Source organism: Ostrea edulis, chromosome 8, assembly GCF_947568905.1.
Source record: "Ostrea edulis chromosome 8, xbOstEdul1.1, whole genome shotgun sequence".
Classification (NCBI taxonomy): domain Eukaryota; kingdom Metazoa; phylum Mollusca; class Bivalvia; order Ostreida; family Ostreidae; genus Ostrea; species Ostrea edulis.
The window spans coordinates 10,391,782-10,412,832 of NC_079171.1; the positions used below are offsets into that span (position 1 = coordinate 10,391,782).

Below are 21,051 nucleotides of genomic sequence, written 5' to 3' on the forward strand. Positions count from 1 at the left end.
ATAGGGTTTTGACATAGTCATACCATAAGACATGGGTGTATCACCAAGAGACTATGTGTCATGTACATTCATGACCTTTTTATGACCTTGACCTTTGATCTCAAGGTCAAAATTATAGGTTTATGCCATGGATTTGTGTTCGGACTATATCTTCCATTTTCTTCTACAAAGGCATACCATATTCTTACACTCAGGAAAGAGGTAATTTATACCTATTTACAACACCCTTTGGGAGATTGGGGTGAGCGGAGGGTATTCTTAGTGAACATTGCTCACGGTACATCTTGTTACTACAGTAACTTGATCTGAAGAGTCGGATCACGTCTTGTTGACAGGTGCAGATCATCAGATCAAACTCGACGCTTCGCGTCTCGTGTGATCTGATGATCTGCGCCTGTCAACTCAACGTGATCCGACTCTTTGGATCAAGTTACTGTAGTAATAATATATATATATTGCATTTGTAATTTTTGCAGATTTTTTTATATCTGCAAAAAATGGACATCCTCAGAAAATACCATTATACAGTATTTCAGAATGTTACAAAGGGCACTGTTTTGATTACAGAAAACACCCACCATTATAGATCTACACATTTTTATATGACGGTCACTGAACGGGACGTATTATGTTATGATGCTGTCCATGTGTCTGTCTGACTGGCTGGCTGTCCGTCCGGGGTCATGTTTTCCGGACTTTTTCCCGTAACAGATGCATATACAACTTTGAAAGAGTGAGTTTGCATTTCAGCTGGATTGGTCCATCCTTGACCTACTTTAAGGCTATAAGTAGGTCAAACAGTTTTCCAGACTTTTTTTCTTACAGATAGATATTGCCCTGAAATTTACTCATAAGTTTCCTTTCAGAGGAATACAAGTTCACTTTGCATTTCAGCTGAATTGGTTCATCTGTTCGTGACGTACATTAGGACTTAAAGTAGGTCAAACAGTTTTCCGAGCTTTTTTTCATTGTGGATACAGATATTGCCCTGAAATTAAGTCACAGGTTTTCTCTTGGTGGATTACAAGTTCAGTTTGCATTTCAGCTGGATTGGTCCGTCCTTGACCTACTTTGGGGCTAAAAATAGGACAAGCAGTTTTCCGGGCCTTTTTTTCATTACGAATACAGATATTGTGCTGAAATTTAGTCACAGGCTTCTTGTCGGAGGAATACAAGTTCAGATTGCTTTTCAGCTGGATTGGTCCATCCTTGAACTACTTTTCAGCTAAAAATAGGTCAAACAGTTTTTCGGGCTTTTTTTCATACGGATACAGGTATTGCCCTGATATTTAGTCAAAGGCCTCCTCTCAGAGGAATACAAGTTCAATGTGCATTTCAGCTGGATTGGTCCATCCTTGATCTGTGTTTTGGAAAAAATAGGTCAAACAGTTTTCCGGACTTTTTCATTTACAGATACAGATATTGCCCTGATATTTAGTCAAAGGCTTCCTCTCAGAGGAATACAAGTTCAGTTTGCATTTCAGTTGATATTCATTTGATAATTAGTACCTTACTTTGCCATAACAAGTTACAGATCAAGTTCGAATTTTGTCTCGGTCTGTTGATTTTTCATTAAGTTATGGCCCTTGAACATAGAAAAATAGCATGAATTGTTAGTTTACATCCTAGTTTCTTATCTCTGTAGAAAAGAGTACTACACTCATTAAAACTTCTAGCATAGTAATACAACAATATAGCTAAATTATTCTTGATCACCTACATGTCACAGTTTATTGATATGGTTAAAGGACTCAACGCATGTTTCTAAACTTTTTCATCAAAATTAATTCTTTTCATGCCTTAAACTACTTTAAATGTGTTTTATATGAAATATTTTGCGTAGTTTTGGAGTTTGAAAGCGATGAAATTCAAATCAAAACAAACACCCAATCACTTTTTCAAAAACCACTTGAACAGAGACCCAGATAAGCTGCAAGAAAATGGATATATGGAAGCTTATAAGCACTGGTAGGCCTACAGCATACATTCTGTTTTGGTCTTCAAATTCAATACACACTCGGATCAACTGACCTTCACCTTGTAACAACATATACAATGTATCTTGTGCTCTCAGTTTCTACCAACTGGTAAATTTACGAAAAATTTAATGATACAAAATAATTGAACTTTTAATTGTAAAAATAATAGACTATTGTAGTTCCTAAAATTATAATTATAAAATTATTTCCTCATTGAACTCATAAAATCTTTCAAGAGTGCATCAGTATAATGCTGTGCTCCCGCTTCCTATCGAGGTCCTGATCGCAATTCAAAAATAATAATAAGATTGCTTTATTAAAATAAAATAATGTGATTTCCACTTTAAATTTGATTATAGTTATTGATTTGTGTTTTTATGCCCCCCTTTGAAAAAAAGAGGGCATATTGTTTTGCAACTGTCGGTCGGTCGGTCTGTAGACCATGTGTTGTCCACTCAATATCTTTCGACCCCTTTGCTTAATAACAACCAAACTTGGTACAGGGGTTGCCCCTGGAGAGTAGATGATCCTTATAGATTTTCAGGTCACATGGTCAAAGGTCAAGGTCAAACTGCTGGTCTTTACCCCATGAGGTAGACCATGTGTTGTCCACTCAATAACTTTTGACCCCTATGCATGATAACTACCAAACTTGGTACAAGGGTTGCCCTTGGAGAGTAGATGATCCCTATTGACCTTCAGGTCACATGGTCAAAGGTCAAGGTCAAACCTCTGGTCTTAAGCCTATGTGTTGTCCACTCAATATATTTTGACCCCTTTGCTTTATAATAGCCAAAATTGATACAGAGGCTTTCCTTAGAGAGTAGATGATCCCTATGGATTTTCAGGTCACGTGGTCAAAGGTCAAGGTCAAACTGCTGGTCTTAACCCCATGTGGTAAACCATGAGTTGTCTGCTCAATATCTTGAGAACCATTCACTTGATTGTAATGATATTTCATATGTGGGTTGGTTATAAAAAGAAGAGGACCCCGATTGTTTTTTAGGTCAAAAGGTTAAAGGTCAAGGGTCAATCTACTCTGGACATAGGAATATACTGTCCGCTCAATATCTTGAGAACCCTTTGCTTGACAGACATCAGACTTGGTACACTGGTACATCATCAGGAGAAGATGACACCTATTGGTTTTGAGATCACATGGTCAAAGGTCAAGGGTCAATCTGGACATAGGAATATATTGACCACTGAATGTCTCAAGAATCCTTTGCTTGACAGACATCAAACTTGGTACACTGGTATATCTTTAGAAGAAAATGACCCATATTGATTTTGAGGTCACATGGTCAAAGGTCAAGGGTCAATCTACTCTGGACATAAGAATATACTGTCCGGTCAACATCTTGAGAACCCATTGCTTGACAGACATCGACCTTGGTACACTGGTACATCATCAGGAGAAGATGACTACTAATGAATTTGAGGTCACATGGTCAAGGGTCAAACTGGACATAGGAATATACTGTCCGTTCAATATCTTGAGAACCCTTTGCTTGACAGACATCAAACTTGGTACACTAGTACATCTTCAGGAGTTGATGACCCCTATTGATTTTTAGGTCACATGGTCAATCCACTCTTGACATAGGAAGATATTGTGTGCTCAATATTTTGAATTGATGATACTACTCTCAATTATATTTGTGTGTGTGTATAACCCTTTTCAATTTTGCACCATGGGGGGCATATGTGTTTTACAAACATCTCTTGTTTTTCTTTTTCTTTCTTTGTGAAATGCACCTGTGACAGCTAGTAGCTTGGCCTAGGGCATAGTTGTCAACAATGTAACATATTATAATTGGTCTAATCCAAAAATAAATAATGATTGCACTGTTTATTTTAGAAAAACAGCGCCAATTACAGATGTATAAAGGAATAACATTACTGAACAGTTTGTAGACAGTGACCCCTATGAACATTATTTACTCGCAATATTGCTGATTTCATACTTGCTTTCCTCGCTATATTTGGGTATTTACATTGAGCTATTTGTATGCACTGGTGGCGATAAGATATAAAACTCAGGAAATTTGTCAACTTCGATTTAAATGTTGCCCATGGTGAATAAATTAGGCCCCTAAAATCTGAGTTTTTAGTAATACCTCATAGTACTTTCACAATCCGAAGGGCGCATGTGACGTCACTGTACCACGTGGCTACCTCAGAGCTGCCAACCCTCACGATTTTGGCGTAAGGCTTACGATTTTAGGGCCGAAAATATGACTTACGATTTCACTGTACATCTTTCGATTTTCGCTTATTTGACATTTTGAAATTTTTAGAGCTGTCCGTCATTGGTTTTTACTTTTATAATAAGCAAGCTATAGTCGTTACTACGTTTGTTTGCATAGTCTATATCTATATAGAGTCTAGATCATTTTAATGCTTTAAAATAAACAATATGGCAGCTGCTACTGAATGTAAAGCATGTGTTGATGGAAATAACAACAATACTCCCCCAAAGAAGAAAGCCTAATGAGCTAGAAATTCAAAGAACAATATGCAAGTACACTGTAATCATCTACCGTATTTTGCCGAATATAATACACACTTTTTTTAGAGAATATTTTTGTGTCAGAAAGGGGTGCGTATTATATACCACAATAGGTTTTTGACCTTTTTTTCCAGATGAAACTCGGCGATTAAGTAGTGTAATATTTCACTCAAAGACCAAGGCTTCGGATACTGTACGCCTTTTCACGTTCACCTATTTATTAAGTAGAAAATTCGACCTCAAGAAAATTACTACAGAAACGTAAAATTACAGAAAATGTGATAAAAATGTGATATCTATACGTACAATATCTAAATAACTCAATTATCACGAAACAAACAGCCAATCAAATTGCATTGGATCTGACTATTCATTACATCGCATGCCGCCATTATTGAAAGCATGTGTACACAATAATGCCTTGACACGTGCTAAAATTGTTGGAAAATAATTTTGTCACTTGCTAAAAGTTTGTTTACTGTAAGTTTTATGAATAGGCCTAATTTTTAATGAAATACTTATTTGAATCTTTGAAATAACTATTCTTGCATAAAAGCGTGTGTTTTACGAAGCCATTGTTGTGTACACTGCTTTTGTTAGATACCCCCTCCGGGTAAAGAAATACCTAACAAATTTTTTTTCCACACATTTTAATAGTCATCGTAGTTAACGAGGAGTTGATAGTTTGCATCTTTGTACCTACCATGGTGTGTTGATTACAGTAAAATAAGCGATAGTTTAATTGTTTCATTTTATTTTTATAACATCGGCTATTTTTCAACAAAGGAAATATCGAGTCAGTTAAGACTTTAATGCTACAAAATCTCGTGCTTTGCTGAAATGAACAGGCTTGTCCGGGTTGATATTTCCCTGAAGATTCTCATTGAAGATTACCGCGATGTAGACCTCATCTCAAAAAGTTTGCAAATTATTGTGCGTTGTTTAGAATTCATTATTTCTGCAAAAATATTAAGTGAAAATTAACACCAAGTATAAAATAAAGATTACCGCTTGGTCAAAATTTTTGCTGCGTATTATACACCCGAAGTGCGTTTTTTCACCAACTTTTAGGCTCAAAGTGGGGGGTGCATATTAAACACCACTGCGTATTATATTCGGCAAAATACGGTATTCGTTTCAAATCTTCAACATTTCTCACGGCAGCGAAAATGACATAAAAAAAACTTGCCAGAATAACTGATTCAGTAACTAAAATTATATATATAATATATAAAAACTTGCCAGAATAACTGACACAGTAACTGTAAAATTATGCAATATACTAATGTAACTATTTTTTACCCAAGTTTTAGAAAGTAAAATCAATAAAAGATGTATTTGATCTTTTGCAGTAAAATTGTAAAATGTATAACAATTAGTATGTCTAAATTCATTAAATTTGGAATTGAAATGTGCCTAAAATTGCTCAGGTTACATGTTTATTCATAAAAAAATCTCCAGCGGCAGGGGGTCTAGGCAGCCCCCTGACCCCCACCTTACTATTTTCCATTTTATAATGTTGGCAGCTCTGCTACCTGCCTAATTAACTAGACTTTTGAAATCAGGGCTTAGATTTAAGTCTGTTTTGTGGTTAATTTATCGCAAAATTTCGGTGAACGAACTATTAGAATTAATTACTATAAGCATATAAAGAAGACAAAATGCATATAATTTTGTATACTTTGAAAACATGAGATGTACGTCCTTTAATTCAATTCAATTCAATTCTTTATTGGCACTAAAGCACATTATATAAGAATGTGTTGTTAGCCATACATAGATACACATATATATTGATACATTACAAAATATCAAACTGTTGAAAACTTATTTCTAACATTAAAACAGTCTCTGATGTATAGACAGGTTTGTTTTGTAGATACAAGGTTATGTGGATTTAGTAAACAAAATAAGGTATTAATATCTAGTAGTTTAAAGACTTAATTATAAACCTAATTATAAATTTCTCTTTTTTTCCCCTGGTCTAGTCTCTACTCAAATAGTTGATTTCCTATCCTGGTTCCCCAATTTTCCCTTTTACCATAACCTACATACATAATGAACTTTGAATAATTTTGTGGTACAGTAATTTTTGCAAGCGGTAGGGGACTATGTATTGCCATGCAATACTCTCAGAATTCTTGTTTAAATCTAAAGAGTGCAGAATGTACTTCTAGATTCTGGATTTTATACTGTTGATTGGCGTGAAATATGCATGTATGTGCATGCACATGCATGTATATGTACATGTAGTAAATTTTTAGTGTTTAAAATGTCAGGCATGTGAGAGTGTACCTATGTATGATTGATTCTTGTTGTGATGTTGTAGAGCTTCATTGCTTTTAAATTTTTCGACTCTGGGTAGAAGTGAGAACATTACCATTTTAAGGAAAATGACAATTAAATTTTGTATGTACCCGTAATGTTGGTTTCATCTGAGTTTTGTTTCATTAATATCGCGTGATGAAAATGCTTGGTGCGTATGGTAGATCAAAGCAGTAGTACGCCTTAATATTACGATATCATGATTTTGTTCTTCCAATATTGGCCTGGATAATTATAGAATCAGAAATATAAATTCTGGCAGATGGAATTTTGGTCAAAGAATGTTGTCAACTGACATGATAAAGATGAAATTCTTAAATCAACATTCGACGATGAAGATAGTTTTAACAGACCACTGAATCCGTGAATTGTGACAGACGGAATGACCGGCCCCTTTAAGAAGTAAAAGTGTGATGAAATATTATTTATAGTTACATATAGTGCTTCATTTTCTGTTTTAGTGCATGCAGGACACTGTTTTGTATATTTATTTGTAGTGCTAATATGCAATTATGTACAATGTAAGCATATAGGCAAATACACTGTACATGTATATTTCAATTTTAGAGCTTTGAAATGCATGTAAATGGTTTTTTTTTCTTTTAATGCATGGAAATGTTGACATTATCCAGGGATTTTTTACCCCTTGAATTCAGGGGCCAGGGCCTTCAAGTTTGGGAAAAACAGAGATATTTGATTGAAATTGGGAAATTTGTTTCATACAGATAAATAAGAAAAATAAGCAAAAAAATTAACCATTTGATATTTTATTATCAATGTGGCTGGCTTAAGCATGCTTTAATTTCTGGTCTTTGGCAGAGAAAAAACTGTCAATTATTTTGCAACAGAGTCGCACTAAGGTTGGATGGCCCCTCATGGCATATTTTCATCAAAGCATCCATTATATGGAATTTTTAGGCATCATTTTGGGAAAAACACCTGGTTTTCAGCATTGGGAATGGGGCCAAATTTTGGCCCTCTACAGACCCTAAAAAAATCCCTGTTATCGTAATTTATTTACTAATGCAAATGGTTAAATCCAATGAAAGAATGTATTTAATTCACTACGCATCAATAAAGTAAGTGGTTACTTATTATGTAAATTTAAGATAGAAAATATGTAATTCAGTTATCCGGACGCTTCAATAATCCGGACGATTTTGCTGGGAACCAAAGTGTCCGGATTAACGAGGCTCCACTGTAGTACAATGTCCTTAGCTATTTAAAGTAGATCTTTCATATCTTGTATTTGTATTTCTTATGGCAAGACCTTTCCTTTCATGTCATGATTTTTGACCTTGTGACCTTGAACTTGGAGTTTGACCTACTTTTAAGAAAACATGACATATTAAATATATTTGGAACTATGTTAGATAGGGCTTCATATTTAGGGTCTTCCGTCTCCAACGGAAGACCCTTCTATTATTCTGTTGTTGATTTTTCACTTCTTTTATTATTATTAATATTTTTCTCTTTACACATTTTGTGCAGACGATTTCTCAGAGATGGCTGGATGGATTTCTTTGAAAATTTTAGGGATGATGTATCATGATCTAAACCTGATACATATTTTTTTATTTTTGAAAATTCACTTCCGGTCGAAAGTTATCCCAGTCTTCGAAATTAGCCGGTAGTCCGATGCCCGAGGCGTGTAAAATAACAGTTGGGCGTGTAAAACGTTGAACTTCAAGCGCCCGTCGGGCCTGTGGAAAATAAATACCCCTCTTTTCAAAATCATATTATTTTATTCGAAATCGTTATTGTAAAAATACGTGTCTCACTCTGTGAAATCAAGTCATTATGTTACATAATAAAAACATGAACTGATCCCGAAGAAACAGTCCCGACCTAAATTACGCACTTCCGATTACAGGGAACCAGATGTAATGTCAAAGTCGTTTACGCGTTTGTTCCTATGCCGTTTCCAAACGGAAAAACAAGATGAAAATATTAACAGATTATCAATGACAAACCGATAGTATGAAAACTTCCCTGTAACATGAACTTCTTGAAATATGTCGAGGGTGCCAAACCGGGGAAAAGACAAAAAACGACCCCAACGTCAGAAGAGAAGAAAAACTCTAAACAGAACTATGAACTGAAAAGGGAAAGAAAATTTCAAAAGCAATGGTTGATAAATCGTTCCTGGTTGAGGTTTGACGAAAATGTCTTTTTTTCCCTTGCACTAGTATGATTGACATGATAACAAACATTTAGTACAGCATGAAGTTTTTAATGTGGTTTTCAAATCAAGATAAGTTTTTTAATATGACTTCCAAATTCGGGCCTGTAGAATTGATGGTGGGCCTGTAAATTTTCCAACTTGCAGGCCCACTGGGCCTGTAAGTTAAAAAGTTAAGTGTGAAGACTGTTATCCCCCTTTTATCGATTTTTAGATGATCATTTTGTGTGGCCAAAATCTCAAAAACGATAAAAGCTAGAGTGCTGAAATTTTCAGTGATGTTAGACGACATGTTGTAGTTGTGCACCTGGATTTTCAAAATTTCCGGAAGTGCCTAGTATGGAAGCTCAGTAGGGGTCGAAAATGGAGTTTAAAAAAGTGCCCAATTTTTTTCCACGTTTTAAATCAGAATTTTTAACTCGTAAATATTTTGCTTAGACATATACAACAAAAGTTGTACAGTTTATTGAGATCTTTCGTGCCATATCAAGAAATGGGCCCATGGGCCTCATGGCTCGCCTGAACCATTGAATTTCTGTTACAATGATTAACTTTTTTCTCACGAAACTTTTGATAAGACATGTAGAATAAAAGTTGTTCAGTTTTGCAAGATCTATCTAATGATATCAAAAAATAGACCTCTGGGCGTCATGGCTCGCCTGAACAGTCGGATTTGTATCATAATTAATAACATTAATAACTTTTTTCTCGGGAAACTTTTGACAAGACATGTAGAACAAAAGTTGTTCAGTTTCGCAAGCGTTAACTAACGATGTTAAGAAATTGGCCTGCGGGTCTCATGGCTCACCTGAACAGTTGGGTTATCGTTGCAATCTATGATATTTTTGTCAAGAAACTTTTGATAAGACATCTAGAACAAAAGTTGTTCAGTTTTGCAAGATCTTTTGAACAACATCATGTAAAAGGCGAACAGGCCTCATGGCTCACCTGAACAGTTTGATTAGTGTCACAATCAATAACTTTTTTCTGGAGAAACTTTTGATAAGACATGTAGAACAAAAGTTGTTCAGTTTTGCAAGATCTTTCAAACGATATCAAGAAAAAGGCCCATGGGCCTTATGACTCTCCTTAACAGTCTGATAAATGTTGCAATCAATAACTTTTCTCAAGAAAATTTTGATAGGACATGTAGAACAAAATTTGTTCAGTTTTGCGAGATATATCTAGAATGATATATAAAAAAAAAGGCCTCCGGGCGACATGACTCGCCTGATCAGTCGATTTTGTATTGCAGTAAATAATATTATTAACTTTTTTCTCGAAAAAGGCTGACCCCTTTCATTAATGGTCGAGAGGGGCAGAGAGTCTTTAATTTATAACACTTAAATGATCAATATTTGTAAAACATTACCGAAGATAAGTTGTACGTCTATACATTATTTTTGTATCATTATTTATGAACAAAAATCTCGGTCAAATTCTTATCTCATCACATCTAAAATTGGACGGAAGACCCACTCGTTGCTCGCAACGAGATCGCATCTAGTTTGTATATATATTCTTTATGGCAAGACCTTGTACACAATGGTGTTTGATCTTTTGACATTGGAGTTTGACCTACAGTCAAAACTGCCATAGCAACCCACTGTATTAAGCGACTCACTGTCGTATGTGACCATAAAAAGTCCCCCCCCAAGAAGTTGCTCTATATATTGTACCTGTATTAAACGACCACCTGTCTTGATGTGACCAATGACCATGATTTTTAAAACCTTTTCGTGTATTTTCACGAAATTTTACCTTTATTTAACGACTGTACATTTTTCCATTACAACGCGATTAATACTTTTGATTTTGGTTGAGCCGACTATTCTGGGAATTATCGCCCCTACACTTTCATTTTCAAATGCACGACTATTCTGGGAATTATCGCCCCTAACACTTTCATTTTATAACGCATAGTTTGGCGGTGATCTTGTTTAGTAGGCCCTCTGAATTAATTTCCAGAATAATGACCAGAACTAGTGGCTCACTTCGAGATGTCCCGAATATTTGACACGTCCGAGTTCAAGACAGTTGCCTGCATTAGTTCAAAGCTTAAAAGATTTGCTGTGCATTTACAATGGATATGTTGATTTATTTAATGTTTCTCAAATTGAATAACATATTCCCAGCATGTATTGTACAAAAGGAGACACAACACTTCATCATTTGCTTTCTTACCACAAGTATTGCATTTTTTAGTTACACTGTACAAGTAGGCTATACATGATTGATTGATTAAATATTGTTTAACGTCCCTGTCGAGAATATTTCACTCATATGGAGACGTCACCAGAGCTGGTGAAGGGCTGCAAAATTTCAGCCTATGCTCGGCGCTTATGGCCTTTGAGCAGGGAGGGATCTTTATCATGCCACACCTGGTGTGACATGGGACCTCGGTTTTTGCAGTCTCATCTGAAGGTCCTTCATTTAGTCGCCTTCTACAACAGGCAAGAGGTACTGAGGACCTATTCTAATCCGAATCCCCACGGGACGGCTATACATAAATACTCTTTACAACAAAGTGTTTATAAGTTTTAGAAAATTTACATGCAGTTCATGAATGAGATTTAAATCTCATGTAAATGTGTAATATGAAATGCATGTTTATCATTTTTAAACAGATTAAATGTAATTTTTGATGAATAATAAATCATGATACAACACATTGTTTTCTAGATTTTTAACTACAGTGTATTATTAATTTTATTTTACAACTATTAAAACCGTACTTGATATTCTTAATGATAAATTCCAAATAGATGTAGTAATTTTCTCCATTGTACAAATTATTTGCGAAATTTTATCCATTAACTGCGGAAATAGGCAACCTGTATTAAGAGACCGCCTGTTATATGTGACCTTTTTTCCATTCTTCATTGGACAGTCTCTTAATACAGGTTTGACTGTACTTTAAAAAAAAAATCCCTGACCTATTCAATATCTTCTGAACTATTCAAGGTAATTAAGGCTTGCAGACCTTGATGTATTTGTGACCTTGACTTGGAAGTTGTCTACTTTTAATAAGAAAAAATCTTACCTACCAGGGTATTTAATATCTCCTGAAATATTTAAGATAAAGCTTTCATATTCTATATATATAGATTTCATATGGCAAGGTCTTTCATATCATACCATGATATTGTGACCTTGGTCTTATCCAGAACAGCAAGATCAAGTTAGTCATATTGGTGTTGAGGCATCCAGTATCATGTGAATTCATTTTCAGTTATGTTGTGATCTGGCGTTTGGGGCTACAGGGTTCGAAATTAACTTTTTCAAGCACTAGTCCGTTCGGACTAGTCACTATTGATGTTCACTAGTCCGCAAAGCATTTCACTAGTCCGTCCAGTATATCAAAAAATGATCTTCATTTTAATCAAACTAAACACATCACAGTTGCAAACAGTTCAATTTCTGACACCTATAGAAGAAAAAGAGACCACCATATTGAGTTAATCCTTTGATAAACGTCCATAAGTGCGTTCGAGATCGACGTTCCTGTTGTTTTGGTATTCAGACCTTAGAGTCACAGGAGTTCGAAATTTTATCAATAAAGTCAATAAAATTCACTCGATTGACCAAGTCATGAGCTATAGTGTTATGAACTACTGTGTTAGAGTCGCGAATGACGAGAACATGTGCATACAAACGTGCATGTTCTCAGACCACACTACTTGCAATTCTTGCACCTAGAACACGTTCTCGTGATGTGTACTCGGCGTTCGGAATCGGCAGGAATTTGACAATGTGTGCTCGTTCGAAGAACGGCGGTCTCAAACGCACTCCATGTGTTTGGAAGATCAGACTGTCATAGTCATGCAAACACCTGACCATGCAGGTAATCAACCATAAGTTCAAACATCTAAGAGACTCAGACAAATCTTGCTAAAATCTTTACCAATTCAAAATTGATTTCCGGATTTTCACTAGTCCGTACGGACTAGTGCTATAGAGAGTTCACTAGTCCGACATGTTTTCTACTAGTCTCGGACTTACGGACATGAGTTAATTTCGAACCCTGGGCTATGTTTGGGAAGCAATATGAGGTCAAATTTTTTTATAAGAATAAAGATTGATAAAAGAAATCTTTAAAAAATCACAACACATGAACAATGACAGGGCCAAGATGACCTAAGTGAACAATGTGGCCCATGGGCCTCTTATTAATTTCATCTCACTATTTCAGATAGCACACAAACACATGGTAGTAATTAATACTTTAATACTCTCTTTGCAAGTGTGTTGGTAGGGAATGATAGAGTTAAGACTTGTACTCTTATATTGAATTTATCCTTGTTTATACTCAGAAGACAGCATGTAATTATTCACAAATATTTTTCATGGGGAAAGAATGCATTTAAATGACATTGAGTGACTAGCTTGGTCCATAAAATTAATAACTTAAAATATTGTTGAAATTTTCTAATTTTGCGATTTTGCAGCAAGAAATTTTTTTCAGTAGTAGTATGCAATGATAACTTTGACATATATTCAGAATCATACTTACTTGACTTAAATGCAAGTATATATGATAGTGACAAGAAAGGTCTTCATGGTCCAAGGAAAGTACTGAGAAAAGGTCATATAAATGAACAACAAGTTGAGTACATGTACATGAATAACTTATCAAGAAATTTTTTTGGAACCACACTCCTCATGTTTTCTTTCAAGTTGTCAGGTAATTTTACTATAATTCCAGTTTGTGTAGTTACAATTTTAGTTCATATTTAAATTCAGAAACCAAGAAAGGGACTACTAGATGAGGAGAGTGAATGAGGTTCATCAATTGATGTTGATCCTGAAGCCATTAAAGAAATAAGCAGTGAGCTTCATTTTACCTGTAAGCCTAAAAGTAAGCTATTTGTTTAACAATTTCATTTGTTTCATTTTAATTAGCTTGCCTGAGCTAGCTTTTTTAATCGCTCATTGTCTATATAGATCATTCTGTCTGTTGTCCATTGAGAGGTTAATCTGTAATCTTTGCACATTCTCAACTTCTCCAAAACCATTGGGTCAATTTCTACCAAACTTGGTAGAGAGCATCCTTGACTGAAGAAGCTTCAATATTTATGCCCTCCTTTGAAAAAGAGGGGGCATATTGTTTTACACCTGTCGGTCTGTCTGTCTGTCGGTCGGTCTGTAGACCATGTGTTGTCCGCTCAATATCTTGAGAACCATTCACTTGATGATAAAGATATTTCATATGTGGGTTAGTTATGAGTAGAAGAGGATCCCTATTGTTTTTCAGGTCAAAGGTCAAGGGTCAATCTACTCTGGACATAGGAATATAATGTCCGCTCAATATCTTGAGAACCCTTTGCTTGAAAGACATCAAACTTGGCACACTGGTACATCCTAAGGAGTAGATGACCCCTATTGATTTTGAGGTCATATGGTCAAAGGTCAAGGGTCAAAATGGGCATAGGAATATACTGACCATTCAATGTCTAGAGAACCCTTTGCTTGACAGACATCAAACTTGGTACACTGGTACATCTTCAGGAGTTGATGACCCCTATTGATTTTGAGGTCACATGGTCAAAGGTCAAGGGTCAAACTTGACATGGGAATATACTGTCTGCTCAGTATCTTGAGAACCCTTTTCTTGACAGACATCAAACTTGGTACACTGATACGACTTCAGGAGAAGACTACCACTATTGATTTTGAGGTCACATGGTCAAAGGTCAAGGGTTAAACTGTACATAGGAATATACTGTCCGCTCAATATCTTGAGAACCCTTTGCTTGACAGACATCAAACTTGGAACACTGGTACATCTTCAGGAGAAGATGACTACTAATTATTTTAAGGTCACATGGTCAAAAGTCACGGGTCAAATTGGACATAGGAATATACTGTCCGTTCAATATCTTGAGAACCCTTTGCTTGACAGACATCAAACTTGGTACACTGGTACATCTTCAGGAGTTGATGACCCCTATTGATTTTTAGGTCACATGGTCAATCCACTCTTGACATAGGAAGATATTGTGTGCTCAATATTTTGAATTGATGATACTACTCTCAATTAAATGATGTGTGTGTGTATAATCCTTTTCAATTTTGCACCATGGGGGGCATATGTGTTTTACAAACATCTCTTGTTTATTTTATTTTTCAAAGGAAGGGTCATACCCCCTTTTAAGTGGATATAGTCAAAAATAAGTAAAAACGAGGTGAGATGATTTTAAATCTTCTCAAGAATCGCTGGACTAGAAAACATGAAACTTACATGAAACCTTCCTGATGTAGCATCGATTCAAAGTTGTTCAAGTGATGACCCCAGGGCCACAATAGGGGAACAAGTTTTACTTTCAAATATATACTTATAAAAATACACCAGGGTTTGATATAGATGAAAAGTGGAGGATATGTACAAAGATATCTATTTACTTTAGTTAGTCAGAAAATGGAGTTTTAGTAGAAAGTAATCTGGGAAAAAATTTAAAACCCCTGCTGGATTCGAAATAGCTGCAGAACTGTAGCTCTCTGAAAAATTATTTTGACAGAATAGAGAGCTACAGATCCACCCCTTAGAAAAATCTTCGATTTACGGTGCACAAAAAGCTGTGCATGGTTGAGGCCTTATATCGTTGTATTCTTGTGTTGCTGTCTCATAAATTTAGTAGTAAAAAAAATCTTAACATATTTTCCTACTATACTTGTGTCCAAACATACCTTCAAATATTCATTAAAGCCCCATACGACCCGAAAACTCCCAGCTTCAAATGATTTCATTTGTTGACGTAGCCATGTTAGGTAGCCAGTCAGTTCGAATCCCAGTTCATTTCCATACTTGCACAATAATGTCTAGATGTGAACTAATATCCCCACAAATATTTTAGCTAAATATTTTAGATAGTATATCATCCTAGTTCCTTTAAATAATGATTATTCAAATAGCTAAACTCACGGCAATGCGGCTGTCATTAGTCTGATCCGATCTCCATCCCTGTCACATGGCCACACGAGTGTTAAGAACTTCTGTAGCATTTTCATTAATCAAGAGCTTATTTTACCTTTAGAAAAACTATATTTTTCAATTTCTATAAATTATTCGTTTTGATAATAAATGAAGAACGAATATATAACTTAAAACGAATTTTATGAATATATACCAACACAACAGGGTTCAAATTGACCCGGCTACCTCACATGGCTACGTCAACAAACGAAATCATTTGAAGCTGGGAGTTTTCTGGTCGTATGGGGCTTTAAAGGTCATAGGAGACGGTTTTTAACAATACCTTTTCTCTCCATAATTATCAACTTTATTTCATAGCCTCCTCATAAAAATGCCTTTTTAAGATTAATAACGATATGAACTCTAAGAAATTGAGATGCAAAGTTAGTTGGAATAGAAAATCGTTACCCGATTATCGTTCCTGATTTCCTGAATTTGTGACGTCATAATTAAGAGACCACACTCAGATTTGTGAATCAAAACAGAAGCACACCCATAAACAATTTATTTGCAACTGGGGGAGTTTTTGAATGGGGAACCATAGTTTGTTATACAAGGATATCACTTTGAACTCATAATTAATGCAAATACCAGCCACATCGACGATTTTTCATCGGAGGACGAACAAGAAGATCGATCAAGGTCCTATTTATTACGAATAGGTTGAAATAATACTGACTGGTTAATGATAAATGTATGATAGTTTCAGAGTACATTCTCTGATGACAATAAGAGAAATATAGATAGTTATTACTTGCGCTATTTCTAACCCTTGCAGACACGGTGATGCAGGTTTTTTTCCAGGGGGGGGGGGTGGGGTGGGGGTTGTTGTTGTTGTCAAATTGAAGGCTGACTGACAAAAAAGGTGGGCACCCCTCATCCCCCTTTGGTTTTATGTGTCCAAGTCCCACCCTGACTTGGATATATTTTATAGCCAGATCAGAATTTCCTTTGCACACATCGTGAGCGCCGTATTTTGAATTTATTGATTTTTACAAGTATTGTGTGCAGCTATTTTAGTTTAGCAGGTAAATATAATATTAAATATAAATGGCTTTAACATTCTTTTACAATTTTACAACATTCTTTTGTGTATAGCGACATAAAAATAACGGAGCAAATCAAAGATCTTATTTTAATCAGATTGGCTATAAGGGCTCTTTCTTGCGTATAATGGTTGAAACTGCATGGAAGCCAGAGGAAGAACAAATTCTTCGTCTGGACCAGTTATTGAAGTATTTGTCGAAAAATCCGAATGTCCTGACTGTTTTTGTAGGCCATGAGTTATGGACAAGTCAAACAGACAACTTTAGGTAGCCAAAGAATTCAGGTGTGCGGTCCAGAAAAACTAATTCAAACAGAATAAAACTTTCTAAACAGTTTTGGAATATGTTGAGTCATTGTGGGGTGTGGGACGATGATTGGTTCATAAGCTGTACATAGCCAGAAAATCTCCACAGTACGCAGGAACCCCGGTTGGAAACTGTATGTTTGCAGTCATACATCGTCGGATACTGGGTATCCGACGAAGGCAGTTAAACGGATATGTGAAAACTTAGAAAAAAGAATAATCTGCCTAATTTATCAATGGCCAAAGTTCTCATTTACACAAAATAAATTTATCGAGCTTTAATTTTATGTGTTGATTCATTGGATTTAATTATCAACGTTTCGATTAACCTGCACGTCAAGAAAAATGACTACCATGAATTTACAAAAACGTACAGGTAATGCAGGTAACACAGAAAACATCCTGTGTATTTGGGAAGGTATATACAAGCTAGCAGGGTTCCCTTGGGATTGGGGCTTCACACCTGCCTAAAATTAGTCCCGCCCTGAGGAAAACTGACCGGTTGTTCAAAATCCTTGGCCTTTAATTAACGTTATTTTTTGTTTTAAATTTTGACCCCAATAAGGAAACCAACGTGCAAATTAGTGCTTCGTTTGAAGAAGAAGAAAAATCATCCCCCAACTGTTGCATGACTGTAAAAATTGGTTTATTTCACCTAATATAAAAACTTGTAATTTCAATATCGCTCCACCATTTGCTTTGAACATTCTTTTTCAAACAGAAAAGAGTGGGGGGGGGGGGTCTGATAATGCAACTTTCAACATATAAAGTTAGACCTATTCATCTTCAATTTATTTACATGTACTTAAAGATTCTGATCAGAAGAGCTTCATATGACTATTTCATTTTTAAACAAATCAGATCATGTTTATACTAAATTATGAATATCTGCACTACCGTCATCAGTCAACGTTTTGCAGGATTTTCTCATCTTAGCCGTGCTTGCAGTTGGTCTGTAGTCGAAAATAGTTACAACTGCATCTGGTCGAAGATTTAATTTCATAAACCCATTAGTTTTTGCCAAAGTAGAGTATATACAATAATGAAACTGATCCTCATCAACCCCCGTAATCACGTAAAATGATTGTCAAACAACCTCCAGTTCTGTGTTCTCTGTGTAGATTTCACACGTACCAGATCTTTCTAAACGTAGGATCATTTAGACAAAAGTATATATAGAAATACCTGACTTGCTACATTATAGTTGAATGTAATCACATTGAACATTTTGACGGCTAAACCCACAGTTGTTAGTATAAACAAATACACATTTGCGTCAGGCTGGTCTCTTTTGACGTCATCAAAAAAGGGAGATAAGTCACCTTACTATTTTGATACTTCACACCACAGCAGTATTTGACGGTCTGTAGCGCCGGTTACCTTACGATTTTTTGTGAATGACATATTTACATATGTTAAGTAATTAAAGAAGAATTTAACACATTTTTGTGCAAAACAATTTTTTTTTTGAAAATCGTCTCCTATGACCTTTAATGAATATTTGAAAGTGTGTTTGGACACAAGTATAGTAAGAAAATATGTTGAGAATTTTTTGATACTAAATTTATGAGACAGCAACACAAGAATACAACAATATCAGGCCTCAACCGTGCACAGCTTTTTGTGCGCCGTAAATCGAAGGTTTTTCTAAGGGGCGGATATGTAGCTCTCCGTTCCGTCAAAATATTTTTTCAGAGAGCTACGTTTCTGCAGCTAGTTTCGAACCTGCAGTCTACATACAGATCAGCAAACAGCATGCTAATGCGAGCTAGGCGATGAACTTTGAAATGAATGGACAAAATTTATATTGCTGATAATCATATTTTCACTCATGGTTTGAAAGGAAGTCAACCATTATGACACTGTAGAGTACCCCCTTGAAACCATTACAGTGTTATGAAGAATCAATGGAGAAACTCTAATTTATGTGTAAATTGTATAGAAAAGTCACATTGTACTTTTGCTATATTGGTATGCAAGCAATATTGTGCTGCTTGAAGCATTTGGGAATTTCTTCAAATGAAAATAATCCTTAAAGTTTGTATTGTAAGAAACTGTCTTCTCCACATGCAGGTCAGCGGCACACTTGGACGGAAAAAGAGGACAGACTTGTAACAGTTTTTCACAGAGGAAATAAATGATGGAACACAAAAAGGAAATAAGGGAGCACTAAACAGTAAGAAACTTTTTAATATTAGTTTTTCACATATGAATGAATTTACTTAAATTAAATGATATACAATTTGTTCTTGTTTTTAGGCATAACAAATTACCATATTGACCCTTTCCTCACTTGTAACCAGTGCCCCCCAAATTTAAACATTTCAACTTCAATATGTTTTTGTTGTTTTTAGCGCACCTGAGCCAAAGGCTCAAGTGAGCTTTTCTGATCAAAATTTGTCCGTTGTCTGTTGGCGTCGTTGTAAACTTTTGACATTTTCATCTTCTTCTCAAGAACCACTGGGCCAATTATAAACAAACTTGGCCAAAAACATCTTTGGGTAAAGGGCTTTCAAGTTTGTTCAAATGAAGGGTCATGCTCCCTTCAAAGAGAAGATAATCTCAAAAATAGGGTTGCATCATTTAAAAATCCTTCTCAAGAACCACTGGGCCAAAGGAACTGAAATTTTCATGAAAACTTCCTGACATAGTGCAGATTAAAGTTTCTTCAAATCATGGCCTCCGGGTAGGTTGGGGCCACAATAGGGGATCAAAGTTTTACATTGAAATATATAGGGAAAATCTTTAGAAATCTTCTTTTCAAGATCCAATGAGCCAGAAGAGCTGAAATTCACATGAAAGCTTCCTGACATAGTGCAGATTCAATTTTGTTCAAATCATGGCCCCCAGGGGTAGGTTGGGGTCACAATAGGGGATCAAAGTTTTACATGAGAATAAATAGAAAAAATATTTAAAAATCATCTTCTCAAGAACCAACGAGCCAGAAGAGATGAGGTTTACATGAAAACTTCCCGACATAGTGCAAATTCAAATTTGTTCAATCATGGCCCCCGGGGGTAGGTTGGGGCCTCAGTAGGGAATCAAAGTTTTACATGGGAAATTGGGAATAAATAGAAAAATCTTTAAAAATCATCCTCTCAAGAACCACTGGGACAAAGGAGCTGAGATTTACATGAAAGCTTCCTGACATAGTGCAGATTCAAGTTTGTAAAAATCATGGCCTCAAGGGGTATAGGTTGGGGCCACAATACGGACTAAGGTTTTACATGAAAATATATATGGAAAGTCTTCAGATATGGGCCAAGGTAACTCAGGTGAGCGATGTGGCCCTTTGGCCTCTTGTGTTTTTTGTTTTGGTCAATATTTGTGTCTATCAAAAAATTAGTGATTTTTAGATGATTTTAGTTTTACAACCTGGATTTAAATAAAACTAAAGCAGTGTTAAGATATATGAAAATGGAAGACTAGTTGTGATTTTGGATGAAAAATCGAAGGACAATGCAAGCTGAGATTTTAGATAATATTATTCATAAAAACCTTCATATCATATACTTTATTAGAAATTTAAAGTTATTACAGGTTGTTTATTATGGCATTTCATATTTAGCTGGGAGTATATCAGAGCAAGAACTATTTGCTTTTATTTTACAGTCAAAAATAAAATGAAGAGCTTTATTCAGCAATATCCAGAATTTCTTAAGGACTATGAAGTGTCTAAACAAAAATTCCTGATCAGAGTGAAACTTTTAAACTGCAGAAGAAGGAAAA

At 35.5% G+C, this 21,051-nt stretch overlaps 1 protein-coding gene across 15 annotated transcripts in view; it reads left to right on the plus strand.

The window, feature by feature from the left end:
* LOC130049912 (uncharacterized) overlaps window positions 1–21,051 on the plus strand; it is a 53,670-nt gene extending 32,619 nt beyond the window's left edge. For 5 of the 15 annotated variants that reach the window (XR_008798268.1, XR_008798275.1, XR_008798277.1 and 2 more), the window contains 4 exons: window positions 568–733; window positions 13,742–13,856; window positions 19,396–19,498; window positions 20,935–21,051. Coding sequence is in view for 5 of the 15 variants with exons in the window: in XM_056148159.1 (XP_056004134.1) it covers window positions 568–606 (39 nt within the window). In the remaining 10 variants the exon portion in view is untranslated. Of the gene's footprint in view, window positions 1–567; window positions 734–13,741; window positions 13,857–19,395; window positions 19,499–20,934 lie in introns of those variants that run through there. The other 10 variants (XR_008798269.1, XR_008798276.1, XR_008798273.1 and 7 more) reach the window with 7 other exon arrangements.